We start from the raw sequence: 21,356 nt of genomic DNA on the forward strand, positions 1-21,356 counted from the left end.
TCTGTCTCTTGTTTATTTCTTGAGTTGCTTTTGTAACTGAAATACCTTTTGGGGACTGTGGAAATTATTCATGCTATGAGAAATGTGGTTTTGCTTTTTGATAGCCCTGTTTTTAATTTGTGAAGAGATCAAAATCTTAGATGACCCCTACCCATTACATTTCATTCCTAAGGGTTTGCTTATTAACAGAAACATTTCATTTTTAGCACAGGACTAATTAACAATCCTTAGCTTCTACGACGTGTAGCTTGTTTAAATGTATTGAAACCACTGAACCAGATTGTATTGGGTTGTCCAGCTGAATCCATGCCACATCCCAAAATGGTATAGGTTTTGTTGATTTGGAATATGGTACTGTCAAAGGTCAAAACAATCCTAGAAAAAGTTATGTGAGGCTTTAGATGTGAAAATAATAGAATCAAGAGCCCAAAAGGCCCAGGGCTTTACGCATGATTTCCCTTTTTCTAAAATAGAATCCGTGTACAATTTGAGAGAAGAGAACAGACAGCTGAGGAGAGCGCATCAGGACATGCACACACAGCTGCAAGATGTCAAGGTAAAAAAAACACCCAGCATTTGACTGTTTAGTGTTTGCCTGCTTTACTTTGTAGAGTGACCTTAAAAGTCGTTCCCTACTTGACATGCTTTACAATGCACACTGTTACTTTGGGCTTTGCATAAACCGGACCAGGCCCAATACTTTTACCACTTCTGTATCATAAGCTAAACGATGGTCTGGAAATCCCAACATTTCCATTAGTACTGAAATGATTCTTTTGCTAGATGGTTCAATCTTAATAAGCTTTTTTTTTTTTTTTTTGGCAATACAGAAATACCTTTAATATCTTAAGTGAAAAATAAGTACGTGAAGTAGAATTCAGGCTATTATGATAGCTATACACAATTACGTAGAGAAGACCGAAAGGAAACATATAAAATCGTTTGTAACTTATTTAAGGATAGTGGGATTATATATTTCCCCATCTATTTTTCAAATATTCTGCACTATTGTTATAATGTTTTTATAATAAAAATGTTAATTCAAATATTATTAATAATATTTTTCACTTATTTCCAGTATGGCTGTAACGTTACAGGTTTTTAGATTAATAAGCTTTTTATTTACAAAGGTTTATTAATAACAGGTATTTTTCTTTGTGTGTTGATTTCACTGTAAGTGATTGTGATATTTCGGTAGCACATTTTAGATTGTGGAATACATTAATCATAGTCTTCCCTCTACAAAGATTTTGGAACTTAACAAATACTGCACAAACAAACAAACCAGCAAGCAAGCAGCATCTGGGTGCTCATGCCACTGTCTGCCCAAGAGGAGTTTGTCCTAGAATGTTAAAACTCAACCTGTAAAATTCTTTTCTGTGTAGCAACAGCATAAGAATTTACTCTCCGAGCATGAACAACTTGTAGTGACTTTGGAAGACCACAAGAGTGCACTAGCTGCTGCACAGGTTAGAAGGGTAGCGGCCTCTCTGGGTTCTTTTTAAGTCTGCTTAACATTTCTGAATTCCTCTGTGCGTGTAGTCTCTTAAAGGCCAGGCTTCACTGAGTTCCTTAGGACAGAGCTTTCCTGATCCTGAAGATCATGCATGCTTTCAAAACTCGATCAAGAGAATATTAAATAAACCTTTGATTTTTTTTTTTTTTTGCACTGGCAGTGTGGTGCATATTACTTTTTCTACCCTCCTCCAGCCCCTGCATGCAGTAGTCTAATACTTGTTTCAGTCACAGAAATTATCCCACATATGTGGTCTTTTGCCACCGTGTGACCTGTATTGACGCTTGCTATATAATCTGTAGGATTTTATGATGCTAGCTACCTAAATAAATTATTGTCAAGCTCTATATTTTATTCCTCCCTCCCTTGCTCCCAGCTTTACAGCCCGCACACACTGCTTTGGGGACTAGGCTTATGTGTTGTTTGGTCAAATTACAGGAAATAAGAAGAGCTCTCAAGTCAATAGAGAAGGAAAACGAGAGTCGTAAGCTTCATTTGTTCAAAGCCTAGAACAGTCCTCGGCACAAGGCAGGCCCTCAGTAGACACTTACTGAATGAACAAGTGAACAAATACAAGTGTTGGAGAGCTTATTAAAGTAATATCACATTGAGTGTTATACAGCTTTCTAGTCGAAGCAAAGAAATAAGAATGGCTAGTTTAGTTGCTGTGTCTTCTTAATCACCGGTCTTCACTTTTCTTCTCTTGGAAGAATTAAAAGAAAAGGGCAAAGGAAAACCAACTATCTGTGCTTACCAGGAGACCATGTATTATCTTTTGTCTTTATAAAATTATTAATAGAATCATATGCTGGGCCCTGATTCGTCTCAGAGGCTGTGGCATCTGTGTCTCTGGGACCCTTTTTCAAGGCAGTCATTGATTGATTATCTCCCTACAAAACTGTAGCTGTGTGGTAATTTTTTTCCATGGGTATAAATTAAATTGACTTTAGAGGATATTATTACATTCAAAACCTTCTTTATAAAATTTTTTACCAAGTATTATTATTTTCTGTGAGGCTGCTTTTCATACTGAAAAATGTGACAAACCAATTTGAATATTCTATGTACTATAATAGCCATAAATATTAGACTAAGCAACAATTTGAAAATTCAGAAAAATATAAGTAAAATAGTTCATTTAATGACCAAAGCCAGATTCTGTCGTAAGCATCCTGGGAGTATTGCCGACAAGGTTTTGCAACAGAAAAAATATTTTTATTTAACTTACCTATAATTTTCTATTTCTTTCAATAGCTTTTTGGTTCTTTTGGGTGGGGCCTCCAAGTTTCTCCTGCTCTTTTACCCCCGTATTAAAACTTTCCCCAGATCTGCTCAGAAAACAACTGCTATTTCAGGCATCTACGTCTCTCATGTAAATCATCTTATGAGATTCTGTCTTGACAACCTGATTTTTTTTTCTTTTTTTTTTGCGGTACGCGGGCCCCTCACTGTTGTGGCCTCTGCCTTTGCGGAGCACTGGCTCCGGACGCGCAGGCTCAGTGGCCATGGCTCACGGGCCCAGCTGCTCCGCGGCATGCGAGACCTTCCCGGGCTGGGGCACGAACCCGTGTCCCCTGCATCGGCAGGCGGACTCTCAACCACTGCGCCACCAGGGAAGCCCGACAACCTGATTTTTTAAATGGAATAATTAAGGGCGGGAGAAAGCAGGAACAGAGTAGAATTTGAGAGTTTACAATTTATCAGGGATTATCATAATAACTTTATGTACAGAATTTTATTTACTATTCACAACCTACTGAGTTATATAATACTGTATCCTTTTTATATCTAAATAAAGTAAGGTCAAAAAGGAGTACTGTAGCTGGCCCCAAACCATTGCCCAGAACCAAGCTGGAAGCCTAGGGACATCAAAGTCACACTTAACTCTTCAGCTGGAATTTGTGGAGACTCCCTGTATCACAGTTACCTGGGCCGTGCTCCAGACCTACTGAATCATCATTTCTAGGGTGGGGGGTCCAGGAGCCTGCATTTTTAACATGATCCTTCCATAATTTAACATGAATCTTAATGCACGCTAGTATTTGAGAACCACAGCATTGCTGCCTTCAAAGGTTATGTATCTAGGAGGAGGAGAAAGAAAAAAAGACTAGAATATTTATCTTATTAAAAGTATCATTGTGTGGATGTCATCTTTTTTTCTTTGACCTCCAAAGTTGGTTTGCAAATGTTTTGGTAGATTTCTGGGCTAAGGGCCATTGTTAGCCGTTTGGCACGCCTTTGTTCAAATGATAAAGAAGCACTCCCCTGAGACAGATTTAGCAAGCAGACTTCTTCACCTCTGTGTGAATTAGAAAAAGGCAGAAAGGGGGTGGGAGAGCACTGTACAGGTGCACAGCTGTGGCCGCAGGAGCACGACTCACCAGCCTCGACTCCCCGTCTGCTGTGCACACTGAGGGCGGCGGCCCTGGCCAGCAGGCTCTTTCTTTCAGAAGAGATTTCTGGGTTCTTTGTGTTCATGGAAGTGTGTGTTTACACACACAGTATTTCTGTTTCAGGGTTACGGTTTTGGTGCGTATGATGAGCTAAGTATAGTCTCTTGGTTTTCCTACTTAAAGTGTTTAATTTTTTCCATCTTTCTAGCTTCTTGTATTAAAAATATCACACACACACACACATACACCCTATCACATATACACACGGGTACACACATATGAGTATATGAGTATATTCTAGACCTATGCCTTCATTAGTGCCTTTGTTGCTCTAGAAGAAAAGGACATTCAGAATTGAAGAATAAAAATCCAGCCTCATTTCATGCCTATGCTATTGCTTTCCAAAACTGCAGAGCACAATACAGGAAGCGTTCTGGAGAGGAAGGGACCCTTTGTGAGCACGTATTGACTGGAAGAAGAGGGTGGCCTGAGTGATTTTACATATATATTCAGTTACTTATTTGAAGCCTATGGTTCTTTTCTGCTGAAAAGTGTTACTCAGACCATATTGGTAAAAGATAATCTGCACTTATATTTACATAATTGTGCAATTTTAAAATAGAGTTTAATGTCATAAAACATTGCATAGCTGTCTTACTTTTAATAATGATATTTAGACTAGAAATTTATATATAAAAATCCTGACTTAGTTTAATGTAGCATGGGAAACTAACATCTGTCTTAGATACTTTTTCTCTGTTCCCTTGAACTCTAATTTGCATGTGCTTATACATGGTTGAGCATGTCCAAGTAAGTATAGCTAATGCATGGAAACAGTCTGCGTATTCTTCCTTTCTTGCATTTAGGTATAATATTTTTGTCCAGTCTTCCAGTGAACCATCTATGAATGATATCCTTTTCCCTCCTCAAATTGTGCAATTTGCATCCAATTGTGCAATTTGTATGCAGACTCAAGTTGCAGAATATAAACAACTGAAAGACACTCTGAATAGGATTCCAAGCTTTCGAAAACCAGAACAAACAGAGCAGCAGAATATTACCCAGGTGGCACATTCTCCACAAGGTGACAGCGCAACAAGGGACAAGTTACCTGGAGAGCCTCGGGAGGTAAGAGGCATGAACTGGTCATCTGTGGTCAGGTCGCTTTCCCTGTCAAGCTGTCCTCAGGTGAACTGCTCTAAATATTGCCAGCTCTAACTGCAGAACACCGGTTCTCACATTTTAGCATATATCAGAGTCCCTAGCAGGACTGTTAAAACAGGAATAACTGGGCCCCAGCCCACAGTTTACAGTTCAGTGAATTTGGGGTGAGGCCTGAGGATTTGCATTTCTAGCTGATTTTGCTGGGCTGGGGACGCACACTTTGAGAACTGCTGTTCTGTTTCCTGGAAAAGACTGAACTAGTTTTGTCTTTCTTCATGTGGGTATATTTGTTTGAAAGGAGCTGTCATGTCTGAATATTTTAGGGGTTTTTTTGGGGGGGGTAGAGTGAGAAGGTTAAATGATCATGAGGATATTATATGACAGTCAGCCCACTTAAGTATTAAAGCTGATAATATATTTGAACTCGATGCTGTACTTGGTCCATACAAAATATGTCGAAGTTTGTATTATATAGCCTTCATACAACTACAAGAGTATAAGTGCTAGTCACAGAATCTATTTTTTGTATTCCTGTTCTTCATAAAATTAAGCCTTGTTGCTTAAGAATATCTCCCAAGTGAAACATCAAAAGTGGTGTCGCCCATATGATTAATTCTTACAGAGTTGTTTATGCAATCACACCTGTAATAAAAATGGCAAGTATGATTATCTTTCCCCCGACAAAGTCGTTTTAAACAGTGAATGTTTGAGAAGACTTTCCCCAACTCACCTTCTCATCACCTTATGGGAATAATTAAGTTGAAGTGAGTGGACTTCGTTTGAATCTTCAGTCTGAGCAAAGCATTCCTTCACAGGTTCTGTATCCCCCTGGATGCTTGTTCTTTGTCTGGGTCTTATGTTGCTCCTAACTTAAGAAAACACAACCAGAGCCCTGGTGTGGAAATTGGTTCTATTCTCTATCTAAGTTTAACTACCAGTTTACTGGATTAAGCTTTTAAAGACTCAGACTTTTTAGTTCTTCCATCTGGGAGGTGGAGATAATAGTCATCTGCTCTAACCTTTCTCACAGGGATGTTGTGGCGATAAGTGACAGGTGTTGGAAAGCACTTAGGGCCCTTCAGAGAAATATTTCCTGTAAAGCCAGGGCAGTATCAATTCAAACTTGTCAGGTATGCAAGGACTTGGTAAAATGTACACCTCCAAAAGCCGTCCTCAGATGTCTGAGAAAGGACTTTTTCCCTTGGCTTATTTGTTTATGTATACAATCCAGTTTCTAAGTTATGTTTCTGCTAATTTAAGAACAGGGCTTCACATTTATTTCAATTATGGGACAGCAACCTGACCAAAGAAAGTATTCTTTCTGCTAAAGAAGGTTGGTGGGAGGGAGGACAGTGACACATTTTCCTATTGATATTATACCATCTCTCTTTTGCCTCTCTTTTCTAAGTAATGAAGACCGTATAGAAATCTCTGAAACTTGCAGAGAAAACTGATTTAAATCAACCAGTTTTAGAAGAGGAGTTCTCTGTGAAAAGACACATCTTTTTTTTCTTCAGAGTTTTCTGTGTTAATAATATAAAGTACTCACAAAAGACTTCCTCTGGTTTACAAAGAAATACCACTTTAATACGTCAGAAATGTTTAATTGTACCTGATTTAATGGGCACTATTATAGCCAACATATGGGTGTCCATTAGTAATGGCATTCTTTTTTTTATATTTGCTAACAGAAAACAAAGCTAGCTCATCCTCTACTTGATCTTATCCTTTTCTTTTCATATAATTATTGTAAACAAAATTTACCTTGAAGAAAATTACGTATTTGATCACTTGAAGTATGAGGGTTTTTCCCTTTTTATTCTAAGGGAGAACAGGAGTTAGATTGCTTTTGAGGGTAGGGTCTACTGAGATGTGGTCACTTATAGGCTTTACTTTTAGGTTATTTACGGTATTCTTTCCACGATGAAATTTTGCTTACGTTGTCTCTATTTTGTAGGTGAGATCACACAGTGAGAAGAGTTAAGTGACTCCACTGCAGCCATACTTTTCAGTCAGGACTCTATATTTCTAGACTCCAGGATTTTGCTTATGTTGTAACCCCGTAGACATGGTAATAAAGAGATTCTATCACTGCTTTCGAAATAGAAGAGTGTCATTTCCAGTCATGTGCTTGGCCTAGGTGTCCCGAAATAGCGAAGTGTGGCAGAACCATGAAGCAGTCCCTGGAAGAACGGAGGAAACAGAACCTTACCCTCCCACCCAGAAGGAGGCAGGATTCCAGGCGCCCGCAGAACTGACCCGGCGAGAAGCGGGCCGCGAGGAGCCCGAGGGGCGGCCGGTGGAGGAGGAGCACAGGAGGGCCCTGGAGGAAGAGGCGATGGAGCAGGTCGGGCAGGCCGAGCACCTCGCGGAGGAGCACGACCCATCGCTGGAGGAGCAGCGGCATCGGGAGTGGGCGGAACGGCGTGAGCGGAAGGAAGCCAGGCTCCTGGAAGGGCAGGCTCGCGCTGGGGTACGAGGTCATCCAGCCAGTTGCCTGGGATAAGGGGTGCGCCTTTGTGTCTACGTGCAGTTGACCCTTGAGCAGGGCAGGTTTGAACCTCATGGGTTCACTCCTACCAGGATTTTTTCAGTAGTAAACACTGCAAGATCCGCGGTTAGTAGAACCTGCACGTGGGGAACTGCCCAGAGGAGCCCCTATAGGGAGGAAGGCTATGGAGGAACCCTATATACAGGGGGCCGACTGAAAGCTGTAAGAAGATTCTCCACTGCACGGAGGGTCAGCGCCCCAGCCTCCCACGCTGTTCAAGGGTCAGCTGTGTTAAGGAAAAAGCCCTCGTGTATAACAGTCTATAAAATAAAATTGGGGTGATCTTGCTAAATGTTACATGTACCTATTTAAATGTTCTTTTGTGATGTTAGTAGCATAGCTACCTTATCCCAGAAAGACGGTTGGGGAAAAGAGAAGGTGCTATGCGTGTGTGTACGTATTGTCTTTGTCAAGAGTGCGCAGTGAGAGAGACTCAGTCACACCCCTTTAACAGAGTAGGAGAGTAGATGGGCACCTCATCCCGCACCTTCCAGTCTGTGCTCGAGCCCCGTGGGCATCTTGAGGCCGAGAAGTGACGCATTTTCTGTGATCAAGGGTACTTTTCTCCCTGTTCACTTACTTACTGTCAAATCCTGTGTTGGCTTTTGCACGCTCACCTTCAGGGTGGTTAGCAAGTCATCAGAAAGCTGACTTAAGGACATGCCACTAGGTGAGTGAGTGTGTTTAACCAGTCTCTGCTCAGGCTCCACCACTGAGCACTCCCCTCTCACATAAGTAAGACCCATAAAAACATCCATTATTATTATAAATGAGACTTTAAAGAACTGAAAGCAACCCTGAGTGCAACCAGGTGTACCTTCCTTACACAACCTCGAAGGCGATACCTGACGGTAGGCTACCTGGCCCTTACGTGGACGCTGGTCACCTTTTATTTATAGCTCTGAAGCTTTGTTTGGCCTCGAACGTTCCAAGACTTCAAGCCGCTAGAGGCTTTGGCTGGGCACGTGTGAAGGCCCCCCTGCGGGTGCACTCTTAAATTGTTGCAAAGGTGGCATGAAGAAGCCTCTCTCCCAGTCTTGGGTCCTTCGTAGCTTTCCTCAAAGGTAATTCCCCACTAGGTTTAATTTCCCTCAACCATGCACCCTGTTTCCTTTGGTGAGAACTGTGTGGACTTGTATTAGTTGGGAGAGGGGGGCGGAGGAGGGAGTGGTAGACGGCTTAATGGAAGCAGAGTTTAAGAATTCCTGTATCAGGTTTTCCTTTAATCAGAAAGTTCTCTCTTCTCATCCATTTTTGGTTTCTTTGAAGAAAAACGGTTCTCTGCTTTTCCACCCTAATCTGAAATTTGACTTGTTTTGGCTCCGCTTAGCCTGAGATTAGTATATGCACTGCGAGAGTTAATTAGCTTCCCTAGGTCTTTAGGCTTCATGGGAAAGCCTTAGCCTCAGCCTCAGCTCACAAATCGCCCCATTTAGTCTGAGGTTATTACGTGCCCACATATACCAGAGCCTTCTGAGCATAAATTTAATTAGGGTTGAAACATTTCTTCTGTTGCGTCCTCCTCGGGAGCACATTAAAAATCTGCCTTAATGCCAACAAATGGAGAAGACCAGTTGCTGAAAGAAGCAAGGGTGATTCAGAGCGGTGGGAGACAGGAGTGGAGTCCAGCCGCGGGGTGGCTTTGGACCATTATGACAGTTGACCTGACAGATAGGTGTTCACAAACCAGCTCTGCCTTCTGCGCGTGTCGCGCGAAAGGGACGAAGGGAGGACCCAGGGGACCCGACAGTTCTTGCTCTGCAGCGACTCTCTGTTCCCCAGGTGTATCCCTCGGGCAAGCCGGTCGCCAAATTCCAGTCGCCGTATGAGGAGCAGCAGAGGCTGGCAGTGCGGCGGGTGGAGGAGGCCCAGCGGCCGAAGGAGCGCCACGAGGCCCCGCCCCAGCAGAGGCTGCAGGGGCCCTTGCCGCACCAGCACCAGCCGCAGCTCCTCGCCAGGGAGACGGCCCAGCAGAGGCAGGCTGGGCTCGCCGAGGGCCGGCCGCAGCGCCCGGAGCAGACACGGTAGCCTCCTGATGGGCCTAGGCAGCCCGCCTCTGGCGTTCACAAGCAGGATAGAGACGGCTTCCTGTATTTGTTACCCGTGAACTTGAGGGGCTCCTGTTGCTCGTGTAGCTGAGGCAGAACCACTACCTGAAAACTACATTCCAAACATTGAATTTTCAGAATAATCAACATTTTTTTCCCCTGCTTAAAAATGACAGTGTAGGGCTTCCCTGGTGGCGCAGTGGTTGAGAGTCCGCCTGCCGATGCAGGGGACACGGGTTCGTGCCCCGGTCCGGGAAGATCCCACATGCTGCGTAGCGGCTGGGCCCGTGAGCCATGGCCGCTGAGCCTGCGCGTCCGGAGCCTGTGCTCTGCAATGGGAGAGGCCACAACAGTGAGAGGCCCGCGTACCGCCAAAAAAAAAAAAAAAAAAAAAAAAAAAGACAGTGTATGTCTCAAAATAACCTATCAGGTTTTGTGCTAACTTCATTTTATTTTATCATTTGAAAGGTATTTTATCTTTTATAAGGCATGTTTTGAAAGTGTCTGGAATCTTTATTAAACCTAATTGGATAAGTTTAAGAAATATTTTTATGGCTTTTCAAAAAGTGTCGAAAAATTCATTGATAACTCTCTTTAAAGATAAATGACTTACGTCAAACTGTGCTACTTAATTTGTGTCCCTGAGGTGATGATTGTTTGTTTCCCTTGCAGGCAGCAAGCTCGTTATGATGCTGTAGATAATGATGTTGTTCAGGGAGCAGAGGACCAGGGCGTCCAGGAAGAGGAAGGAGGTGGTGAGCTTCTTAGATGATGAATGTTTTAATAAAACTGCTTGGTAATATATAATATCAACTCAGAGTTATATGTGTATCTGCATACTCTCTGAAAGTAGAGCGTTCCTGTGAAACCTTTTGTAAATTGAAATGGTGTAAAGCAAAGAAGCAATTACCATAGGACACATCTTGCTAAGGGATACACAGAGTAAATCGAGGTAAATCGAGCGCAGGTGCTCACAGGCACAGTTCAGAGCTCTGGGGGCTGATGCTGAGCCGCTGAGTGTAGGTCCTGGGGAAGGAGCTGGATGGACGATGCCACTCTCACTGCTCTGCTCTGGGTGTGTACGGTCTCCACGAGACTCTCTCTCTCTCTCTCTCTCTCTCTCTCTCTCGCTGCAGAACCAACACTAGTCGCTATTTTTGCTTTTCACCTTTTTCCATAAAATTGGAAATCCTCTTCCGAATTCTTTCGGTTACCCAAAACAGGTACTAATGTAGGTCTTTCGGAAAAGTGAGGTGACATAAAACGAACTTTCAAAAAGCGGAGGATACCTGTACGTACTACCATCTGTCTTTTGTTGTTGTTGGTATGCTTTTCTTAATCCTCCCAAACAGTTCACATTGGTAGCCTAAATCACGCAAGATAATCCGTTTGTTCTCTGACATTTTAGAGAGGAAATGGTAGCTTAAGCATTTTGTATGCTAAGTACTTATTTCTAACACATTGTCATAGGACTGTTATACTTTGGGAAACTTCTACATTTTCTTCTTACCTTGGAGGTGTTTAGATTATTGCCTTGAAAGTTTTTCAAATTAAGTCAGTAGTAGCTTTCATTTGCAGGGCGCATCTATGTGTCATTTATCAAATACCGCTTACTGTGATGATAGGACTAGACAGTAACCGTTTCCCTGGCAACACTAACACTTAGCTCTGTATCCTTTCCTAAAGAATCTAAAGGAAGGTGATTACCCAAACTCCCTCTACAGCCTGTTCTGATATTTTATAGCCCTTATCGTCAAGACGTTGTTTTCCTTATGTCCCCCCATGCAGCACTTTAAGCTTTTTTGTTCCATTATCAGTAAGACTAGAGAACCATTTGTTCTCTCTTTTATTTAATGGATCCCTTGGTGCGCTTGAAACCTGATGGAAAGTCACCTGCATCTTTATTTTCTACAGGCTGAATACTCTCCCTATACTTAACCTTTCCTCTTGCATCTTACCGAAAGAAGTTATTTGTTCCTCTCTTTGTGTGCTCTTATCTATCAATACATTCTCTTAGTTGAAATAATTTTGTTCAAAACGTAGCAAGTAAATGTGTGTGTGAGTATAAGCATGCAGGGCTTGTGGCATCATCATTACCGCCAATTCAGAGAACACAGGACGACGGGCTGAATTTGTTTTTTTAGCTCCACAAATGGGGTTGTTATTTCTTTCATTTCCTGAAATAGCATCAGTTTCTTCTTTCAGTGGCTTGCCATTTTCTCTGACATTACCAAAAATTAGTTGATAATTTTAGCGATGTCCAATTGACTGGGCTTTATCTTATCAAGAAAGTTTTGATCGTTGTTTTTGGCATAATGGGGGGGAAAATGCCGCTTTTGTTGTAAACATTTGTTTTGGGAGAGTTAGAATGGTGTCACTTACCCACACTGTCTCTGTAGACACAAGGCCTTTCCACACTATCTCTGTAGACACAAGGCCTGGGGAAAGGGCATAACTTTTCCAGAAAAGCTGAAACATACACCTTATCTCGAGCTAACCTAGCTGGAGGAGAGAGCGGGTGAAGTGGTCTGCAGGAAAGCCCGCTGGTGACTTTGCTTTGCTTTCAAAGGGAGAATCCTGTCTGGTTTGTTTGGACTGATATTAGTTCCTTTGATTTGCTAGCCTATGAGAGAGACAACCAGCACCAAGACGAGGCAGAAGAAGACCCAGAGAATGGACATGAGCTTCAAGAACAAGGGCCCCACGAAGCTGACCCAGAATCCGAGGCAGGTGTAAGTGTCCTCTCTTCCGGTCGTGACACTTGGGAACTCACAAGGCAGAAAGGAAACGTGAAGGTTTACCTGACACCGTGACTCTGGCTCCAGATATGTCTGTTATTTCATCAGCACAGAAGGAAGGTGGCTTACACAATTATATGATATGAGCAATGTTGTTAACTGTGAACCATGGGGGGTGTGTGTGATGAGAATGGGTTAAAGGTTGCTCTGGGAAAACATCCAAGGAGTTTCCCTCTGGGGACTTTCAGATTAGTCAAATTAAAATAGAAAAGCAAAAAAGAGGCATTGAAATATGTAGTAGCTCTGAAAGATGAAAAAGAAAAAAAAAAGCAAGTGTGGGAGTTGGAGAGAGAACCAGAGAAAGGAGATTAACCACTATGAAGCATGTTGAGCAGTCTGCTAGGGTGTGAATGTGTGTCATGTGACTCTCTGTAATCTCCCAACAGTCCAGTGACTATTTTAATAAATACACAGATAGGATTGTGAGGTTTGAGAAATGAAAGAAAAAAATTTCCCAGACACCATGTTCCTATAGAAAAGTTAGAATATTAGCAGTTAGAGATATAGTAACCAGAAATGTTCTTTTTGTTTACTCAAAAAGGACCAAGACTCCCAATTCAGTTGGGTGGTCTGTGACCTTGGCCTTGCCTGCAAATGAGTGTGTCCTTATGCTTATGTGTAGGTGATTTTCACAGTGTAAAATCCTAGCTCTCCTGTCATCTTTTGCTAGGAATTCCACCACCATGTTAATAAAATTCAGTCTGTGCTATCCTGTGGGCCCTGCCTGTCCATATTCTTCCTTGATAAACATTGAGAAGGTCTTCCTGACAGATGCTTGAAGCCACCCTGATGGAAACAGCTTTTGCACATAACTTGCACTGAGCGGTGGCAGAACACATTTACCCACCAGCCCCTGAATTGGCATTTCTCAGAGTATGCTCCAGGGAACCCTAGCCCTGAAATATTTTCAGGAAAGAGCAAGAGCTATAGATAGCAGGAGAGTGTGAGAGCGTCAGAGGATGTGAAAGAGCAAGAGAGTGTCCATGAGAGAGCAAGAAAGCGAGTGTGCAAATGCCTGAGAGCATCCTGAGAGCAATGGAGGGGACAGAGGAAGGGTGGGTGTTCCAGTCACTGACTTTGGGAAACGCTGTGTGTTTCGATTGCTTACCTGACTGCATAATTCTTTACTCTCCTTTCATCAGTTGACTTGCTCTAGATAACACGCTGGGAAACGCTGGCCTTTCTACCATGCCTTCTCTTAATTAGAAATTATTAGTCTGCTGTCCCTCTCTTTGTCTCATACTTTATCCATTTATTTTTAAAGTAAAAACATTTTTGTCCAGCTTTACTGAGATTTAATTGATCATCTAACTATTTTTTGAACGTAACAACTGTGCCTATTAAACGTTTTTTACTACTTGGTTAGAGTTGGAACTAATGTGTACATTTTCACGTACTTTTGCAAAAGACATCTTGTACTTTTTTTCTGAAGAAAATGTGTTACATTTTTCCTATATTTCCACACAGTTTATTGATAACGTACAACAAGTGATCCATATAACAAGATTGTGGAGTAATTGGAGTTTAGTGTGAAGGTTATGATTTGTCACATTCCCAAGAAAAGTGTGATTTTGCTCTTGAACAAAGTACATAGCCAGGGATGTGCAGATAATACATCAGCTGAGACTGCAGCGAGCTCTTGTACATGGTCAAGGCTCTGAGGTGAATTGAAGTAGAATTTTGTGGTCTGGAGACTGAATCTCACTCTGAGGCTTTACCGTCTCTGGGAAGCATTTGCTGCTTCAGTGAAGTGCCCTATTGATGACCCTGGTGTGATCAGGGAAGCTCTTGCAAGCATCGCCATTTCAGGCTCTAAGATCTGAATCTTTATGAGGGCATATGTTATTTTGAAAGGTGCTTTGGGAACATAAGTGCGACATCCAGATAGTTCTAAAGTTGATAATGTGAAGGGCATTCACTGAACACAATAACAGAATCACTACTTGAGAGGTGGGGTGGGGAGGGGGAGGTATTTTTCAAAATATATTGCCGGAGGCTGGGTTAGCCCAGTCCCTTTTCTCCTGTCTCTTGCCAGTGCAGCCTCTCTCAGCTTCATGGTAGTGTTCATTATAAAGACATGTGGGGGCTTCCCTGGTGGCACAGTGGTTGAGAGGCGGCCTGCCGATGCAAGGGACACAGGTTCGTGCCCCGGTCCGGGAAGATCCCACGTGCCACGGAGTGGCTGGGCCCGTGAGCCATGGCCGCTGAGCCTGCGCGTCCGGAGCCTGTGCTCTGCAATGGGAGAGGCCACAACAGTGAGAGGCCCGTGTACCGCAAAAACAAAAACAAAAACGCACCTATTTGGGCTTCCCTGGTGGCGCAGTGGTTGAGAGTCCGCCTGCTGATGCAGGGGACACGGGTTCGTGCCCCGGTCCGGGAGGATCCCACGTGCCGCGGAGCGGCTGGGCCCGTGAGCCATGGCCGCTGAGCCTGCGCGTCCGGAGCCTGTGCTCCGCAACGGGAGAGGCCACAACAGTGAGAGGCCCGCGTGCCGAAAAAAGTAAAAATAAAAAAATAAATAAATGTGATCCACACTAGAACGTGATCGTCTACTTGTGAATTAGCCTCCTCTTGTCTCCTCGTGGGCCCTCTTCTTGGGTCCTTTCTGGTGTGGGCTTCCTCTCTCCTCAGCTGCTTTTCACTCACTTACATGTAACAGCTGGTTTTGCAAAGGATAACTCGTCTGTCAAAAAAATCAACATACCAGTGAAAGAAGTTACTATTTGCCTATCTAAATCTCTCGTTTTAATTATTTCTCCTACTTGGTCCTTTGGCTTTCATTAACTGTTTTTCTTGTCATCTAGTTATGTTCATATTCCTTGTGATAATTAGAGTTTTGAGAACTATTTTGGAATCGCTTGCAGGAAAGAAATGCTATTTGAACTTAATTCTGACGCATCAGTCTCTGCCACATAAAGCAGAGGCTTTATCTTTTGACAGCGGGACGAATACTTGTGAGTCTTGGCAAGGATAGATCTGAACAATCTGGTGAAGGACAATTTCATTTTCTGCCAGTGTCTGGCCTTTCAAATGAAATTAAACTTGATCCTGGAATTTGAAGTGGTGGTTGCTTTTCATTAAAATTTTACAGAGGGCAGCTGTAGAGGACATAAACCCAGCAGACGACCCTAATAATCAAGGGGAGGATGAATTTGAGGAAGCCGGGCAAGTGAGGGAAGAAAACTTGCCAGATGAAAATGAAGAGCAGAAACAAAGTCACCAAAAGCAAGGGAATGCAGAAATGGAGGAGCATTTGGTGGTAAGCAGATGCCACGAAGGAGGGTGGTTTTAACTCGGGTATTTCAACAATGCCTGGTTTTACGCAAAAGGGTAGCCATAACCTCATGGACAGGAGGTTCACCTCTTTGGGTTTTTGGGGGGGTCATCATGTGAAATGCCCACCCTCAGAGAGAGCGGGTGATGGGCATCCTGGGCTTTGTGTTGAGAATGGTTAGTCATCATTTCCTGGCCCCTGATGCATTGAAAGTGTAATGTTCATGGTGGCCTGCCTGTTCTTTGTCCCAGAGGACTGGACAACCCATCTCCAGTGTTCGGTAACCTGAGCCTCCCCTTTTGTTTCAACAGATGGCAGGAAATCCAGACCAGCAGGAGGACAATGTGGATGACCAGTACCAGGAAGAGGGGGAAGAGGAGGTAGGAAGGGGGAGGGCAGGAGGCCAGACTGTTTGGGGCCTCACGCTCGCCTGCAACAAACCTCGGCCGCGCGGGCTTCTGTAGAAAGGTTCAGAGAGCCGTAGGCTGGGTAAGGAAGGGTGGTTTCAAGGGGAAACGGACCAAGGCTGTGGAGACATTTGGTTAGAAGATAGCAAAAATGTGGTGATAAAATCCTCCTCTCTGGTTTACCCTAGAAATTTTGAATTGAGAAGACACTTGGCCTTCCAGAAATGGCGAACTTAGGTTTATGTGATCTTTGTAAGAATATTTTCTCCTGTCTCTTTCCCTCACAAGAAAGAAAAGCAAAGCTCTGCACACTGAGGGTCTGGACTATCCCTAGAGACTTTCCCTATAGACATGTCACAGTGCCTGTGTCACAGGGGCACCCCCAGACACTTAAAAAATTGTATAGCCTCTCCTTTTAGCCTCTGCCCTTCTAAGAATTTAGCATCTTAATCAAGTTTAACAAAGAAGCAAAGGAAAAATATGTAAGGAGCTCTGTTGAGTAAAATGCACTTGGGTGGAATTTCTTAGCATTTCATTTTAGTTTGCTTCTTACTGTAAACCTCTGGCATATCGTTGTTAATTAGGTTTATAGAGCATCTGCCTTGGTGCCACAATCATGTAATTGACTGATGAACGCTGTTGGTTGTAGCTGGTTAGTCACGGCGGGGTACTGTATGGACCGCTGAAGGTCAGTTCTCGGGAATATGATACGGATGAGGCCAAGGCCCCATGTTCAGTCTCTCTCTGGACCAGCAAACGGACCAGCAGATTAAAGCCCTGGTTCAGAGGCACCTCTCAGCCAGGCCTCTTGCAGATGTGTGGCTCTGACCCTAAGGGGAACGGCAGGAGAGGTCGGACAAATGGCAGCCTGAACAAACCCCCCCAACCCCTGAGAGCCTGCTCGGAAGGCACGAGCTGCCACACTCACGGGCATGGTTCCCTTGACTAGGTCTGCCGCCTCGTTTAGATTGCATTTATCAGCTTTTCAGAGCTGATGCTGAAATTTGTGTTTATACCGGGAAAACAGAAAAGAACCTCATTCTTTGCAGTCATTGGCAACATACACCTCTAGTCACGTGCAGTCTACCTGGCTTGATCTTCGTATTCTCTCTCCTTTTTCTCATCCTGCTGTTCATCCTAATGAAGCCCCTGAGCTGTGTTATCAGAAGAGAGCGTTAGAGAACCCAGCAGCCTTGAATATTAAGACGTTTGGCAAGAGAAAGATATTCATCTGGACCTCTCTTGTAACAGGATGTCTAGACTAATATTACTTTGTTTCATTATGTCAGATGCCAGGAATCTTTGGGAGATTAAAAGACAAGAGATTCACCTTGGCTCCTTTTTAAAAATTCAGAAGGGTAAACATAAAATTTTAATCAGTATTTACTGATTTTTTTTTTTAACTTCTATATTCTATCAGGTAAGGTGGAGAGAGAAATCCTGGGATCCAAGAGGGATCAAAGATAGAAAGAAAACAAAGGCAGAGAGGCGGGAGGGAAGGAGGATGATGACCAGGCAGAGCCTGGTGCCCGACGACGCCGGGCAGCTGCTCCCCAGGCCTCTGTCCCTCCTCCCTCAGGGGGCCTGACTGACTGGAGCCCTTCCCCCTCCCTGCGCCTGACCCCTAGTTTCCTGCCCAGAGCTCCTAGCTGTGGCACCCCGTCCCCACTTCCTAACCCTCACACAGAGGCTCCAGGTCACCACGCCCTCTCATTTAGGGTGGTTGCCACGTGAGCTCTCAGCAGAAGACCAGCGTGCCTCTCTTCTTCCCTGGGTACCTTTCCCCTCTGCCTGCTAAGCGCCCCTTGCTCAGGCTGTGTTATATTTTTCTGGTAGTTCCTGTGGTGATTAGTTACTGGATTTTCCCACCTCTTTCCATTGTTCTCAGCTCTTCCCTTGAGGAGGGAGAAGCACTTCCATATATCAGGCAAGGACTAGTAACAGAGACAAAGTTCTCAGCAGACTGCAGCAAAAGAAGAAAAACAAAGGGATGCAATACGTGAGAACACATAGCGTGTTGTTTACAAGTGCTGTGTGTGTGAGCACTGAAAACCATAAAACGCTGTGTGATTTGCATCATTCTTGTCTTCCTTAAGCCTCAGAGTCTTCCACTGCCCCAGCTGACCCCTGGGATGTAAGGCCCATTGCTGCCGTCGGGTCCCCTCCCTTCCAGCCCACAGTCAGCCTGACTTCTGTCACATTTGCTCCTAGGGAGGAGCTGCATCTTGCCAGGGTTATACCTGTTCAGAGGTACAGCCCATCAGACTGATTGAACTATGAGAGTAGAGGACCCAAAACAAGTGTGCATTCTCCCTGCCTTCTCTTATCTGAGTGCAACAGTGTTATCCTTCTGAGACATAAAGATGGATGGCTATTAACACACATTCATTGTTTACTGTTTGGGATCCTTAGAGTCAAAGACATTCATATGGTGAGCCCATCCTCATGTTGCTTACTTTACAGATTTTTAATATGCTTATGAGCAAACGAGACAAACTGTGACATTGCCAAAAAGTACTATGTGTACTTTAAAATTATTTATTTCTTCGAAGATTTTTAATCACAGTTTCAATTTCAGTGCTTGTGATTGGTCTGTTCATATTTTCTATTTCTTCCTGATTCAGTCTTGGTAGGTTGTGCATTTCTAAGAATTTGTCCATTTCTTCCAGGTTGTCCATTTTATTGGCATAGAGTTGCTTGTAATAATCTCTCATGATCTTTTGTATTTCTGCAGTGTCAGTTGTTACTTCTCCTTTTTCATTTCTAATTCTATTGATTTGAGTCTTCTCCCTTTTTTTCTTGATGAGTCTGGCTAATGGTTTATCAATTTTGTTTATCTTCTCAAAGAACCAGCTTTTAGTTTTATTGATCTTTGCTATCATTTCCTTCATTTCTTTTTCATTTATTTCTGATCTGATCTTTATGATTTCTTTCCTTCTGCTAACTTTGGGGGTTTTTTTGTTCTTCTTTCTCTAATTGCTTTAGGTGCAAGGTTAGGTTGTTTATTCGAGATGTTTCCTGTTTCTTAAGGTAGGATTGTATTGCTATAAACTTTCATCTTAGAACTGCTTTTGCTGCATCCCATAGGTTTTGGGTCATCGTGTCTCCATTGTCATTTGTTTCTAGGTATTTTTTGATTTCCTCTTTGATTTCTTCAGTGATCACTTCGTTATTAAGTAGAGTATTGTTTAGCCTCAATGTGTTTGTATTTTTTACACATCTTTTCCTGTAATTGATATCTAGTCTCATAACGTTGTGGTCAGAAAAGATACTTGATACAATTTCAATTTTCTTAAATTTACCAAGGCTTGATTTGTGACCCAAGATATGATCTATTCTGGAGAATGTTCCATGAGCACTTGAGGAAAATGTATATTCTGTTGTTTTTGGATGGAATGTCCTATAAATATCAGAATGTGTTACTGTCGATTTCCCCTTTTATGGCTGTTAGGATTTGCCTTATGTATTGAGGTGCTCCTATGTTGGGTGTTGGGTGCATAAATATTTACAATTATGATATCTTCTTCTTGGATCGATCCCTTGATCATTATGTAGTGTCCTTCTTTGTCTCTTGTAATAGTCTTTATTTTAAAGTCTATTTTGTCTGATACGAGAATTGCTACTCCAGCTTTCTTTTGGTTTCCATTTGCATGGAATATCTTTTTCCATCCCCTCACTTTCAGTCTGTATGTGTCTCTAGGTCTGAAGTGGGTCTCTTGTAGACAGCATATATATGGGTCTTGTTTTTGTATCCATTCAGCCAATCTGTGTCTTTTGGTGGGAGCATTTAATCCATTTACATTTAAGGTAATTATCGATATGTATGTTCCTATTCCCATTTTCTTAATTGTTTTCAGTTTGTTATTGTAGGTCTTTTCCTTCTCTTGTGTTTCTTGCCTAGAGAAGATCCTTTAGCATTTGTTGTAAAGCTGGTTTGGTGGTGCTGAACTCTCTCAGCTTTTGCTTGTCTGTAAAGGTTTTAATTTCTCCATCAAATCTGAATGAGATCCTTGCTGGGTAGAGTAATCTTGGTTGCAGGTTTTTCTCCTTCATCACTTTAAATATGTCCTGTCAGTCCCTTCTGGATTGCAGAGTTTCTGCTGAAAAACCAGCTGTTAACCTTATGGGGATTCCCTTGTGTGTTATTTGTTGTTTTTCCCTTGCTGCTTTTAATATGTTTTCTTTGTATTTAATTTTTGACAGTTTGATTAATATGTGTCATGGCGTGTTTCTCTTTGGATTTATCCTGTATGGGACTCTCTGTGCTTCCTGGACTTGATTAACTATTTCCTTTCCCATATTAGGGAAGTTTTCAACTATAATCTCTTCAAATATTTTCTCAGTCCCCTTCTTTTTCTCTTCTTCTTCTGGAACCCCTATAATTCGAATGTTGGTGCGTTTAATGTTGTCCCAGAGGTCTCTGAGACTGTCCTCAGTTCTTTTCATTCTTTTTTCTGCTCTGCGGTAGTTATTTCCACTATTTTATCTTCCAGGTCACTTATCCGTTCTTCTGCCTCAGTTATTCTGCTATTGATCCCTTCTAGCATATTTTAAATTGCGTTTATTGTGTTGTTCATCATTGTTTGTTTCCTCTTTAGTTCTTCTAGGTCCTTGTTAAATGTTTCTTGCATTTTCTCTATTCTATTTCCAAGATTTTGGATCATCTTTACTATCGTTATTCTGAATTCTTTTTCAGGTAGACTGCCTATTTCCTCTTCATTTGTTAGGTCTTGTGGGTTTTTATCTTGCTCCTTCATCTGCTGTGTGTTTTTCTGTCTTCTCATTTTGCTTATCTTATTGTGTTTGGGGTCTCCTTTTTGCAGGCTGCAGGTTCGTAGTTCCCGTTGTTTTTGGTGTCTGTCCACAGTGGCTAAAGTTGGTTCAGTGGGTTGTGTAGGCTTCCTGGTGGAGGGTACTGGTGCCTGTGTTCTGGTGGATGAGGCTGGATCCACCTCATAGATGTATTTCTGATGTATCTGTGGGGAGGAAGGTGATTTCCACGTCTTACTCTCCCACCATCTTCCCCCTTTCCCCGCCATCTTCCTCCTCTCCCAAAATTATTTAAATGTTTAAAAATATATAGAGACTAAATGACCACTTTGCAAAACCCGAGTGCTCAGTTTCTCCCATCTAACTGAAAACAGATTGATCTGAACGCTCACGCAAGAGCAGGTACAGGGTTTCCTGGCTCCCTTTAGTGGTATG

At 42.8% G+C, this 21,356-nt stretch overlaps 1 protein-coding gene across 4 annotated transcripts in view; it reads left to right on the top strand.

The window, feature by feature from the left end:
• Window positions 1-21,356, top strand: part of GOLIM4 (golgi integral membrane protein 4) — an 80,880-nt gene that overhangs the window by 53,192 nt on the left and 6,332 nt on the right. Inside the window, exons 6-14 of one of the 4 annotated variants that reach the window (XM_060011180.2) lie at window positions 474-556; window positions 1,386-1,469; window positions 4,879-5,037; window positions 7,214-7,546; window positions 9,407-9,648; window positions 10,345-10,424; window positions 12,295-12,404; window positions 15,562-15,729; window positions 16,056-16,124. In XM_060011180.2, the coding sequence (XP_059867163.1) occupies window positions 474-556; window positions 1,386-1,469; window positions 4,879-5,037; window positions 7,214-7,546; window positions 9,407-9,648; window positions 10,345-10,424; window positions 12,295-12,404; window positions 15,562-15,729; window positions 16,056-16,124 (1,328 nt within the window). Of the gene's footprint in view, window positions 1-473; window positions 557-1,385; window positions 1,470-4,878; window positions 5,038-7,213; window positions 7,547-9,406; window positions 9,649-10,344; window positions 10,428-12,294; window positions 12,405-15,561; window positions 15,730-16,055; window positions 16,125-21,356 lie in introns of all 4 variants that reach the window. The other 3 variants (XM_060011179.2, XM_060011182.2, XM_060011181.2) reach the window with 3 other exon arrangements.

Source organism: Delphinus delphis, chromosome 4, assembly GCF_949987515.2.
Source record: "Delphinus delphis chromosome 4, mDelDel1.2, whole genome shotgun sequence".
Taxonomy (NCBI): Eukaryota; Metazoa; Chordata; class Mammalia; order Artiodactyla; family Delphinidae; genus Delphinus; species Delphinus delphis.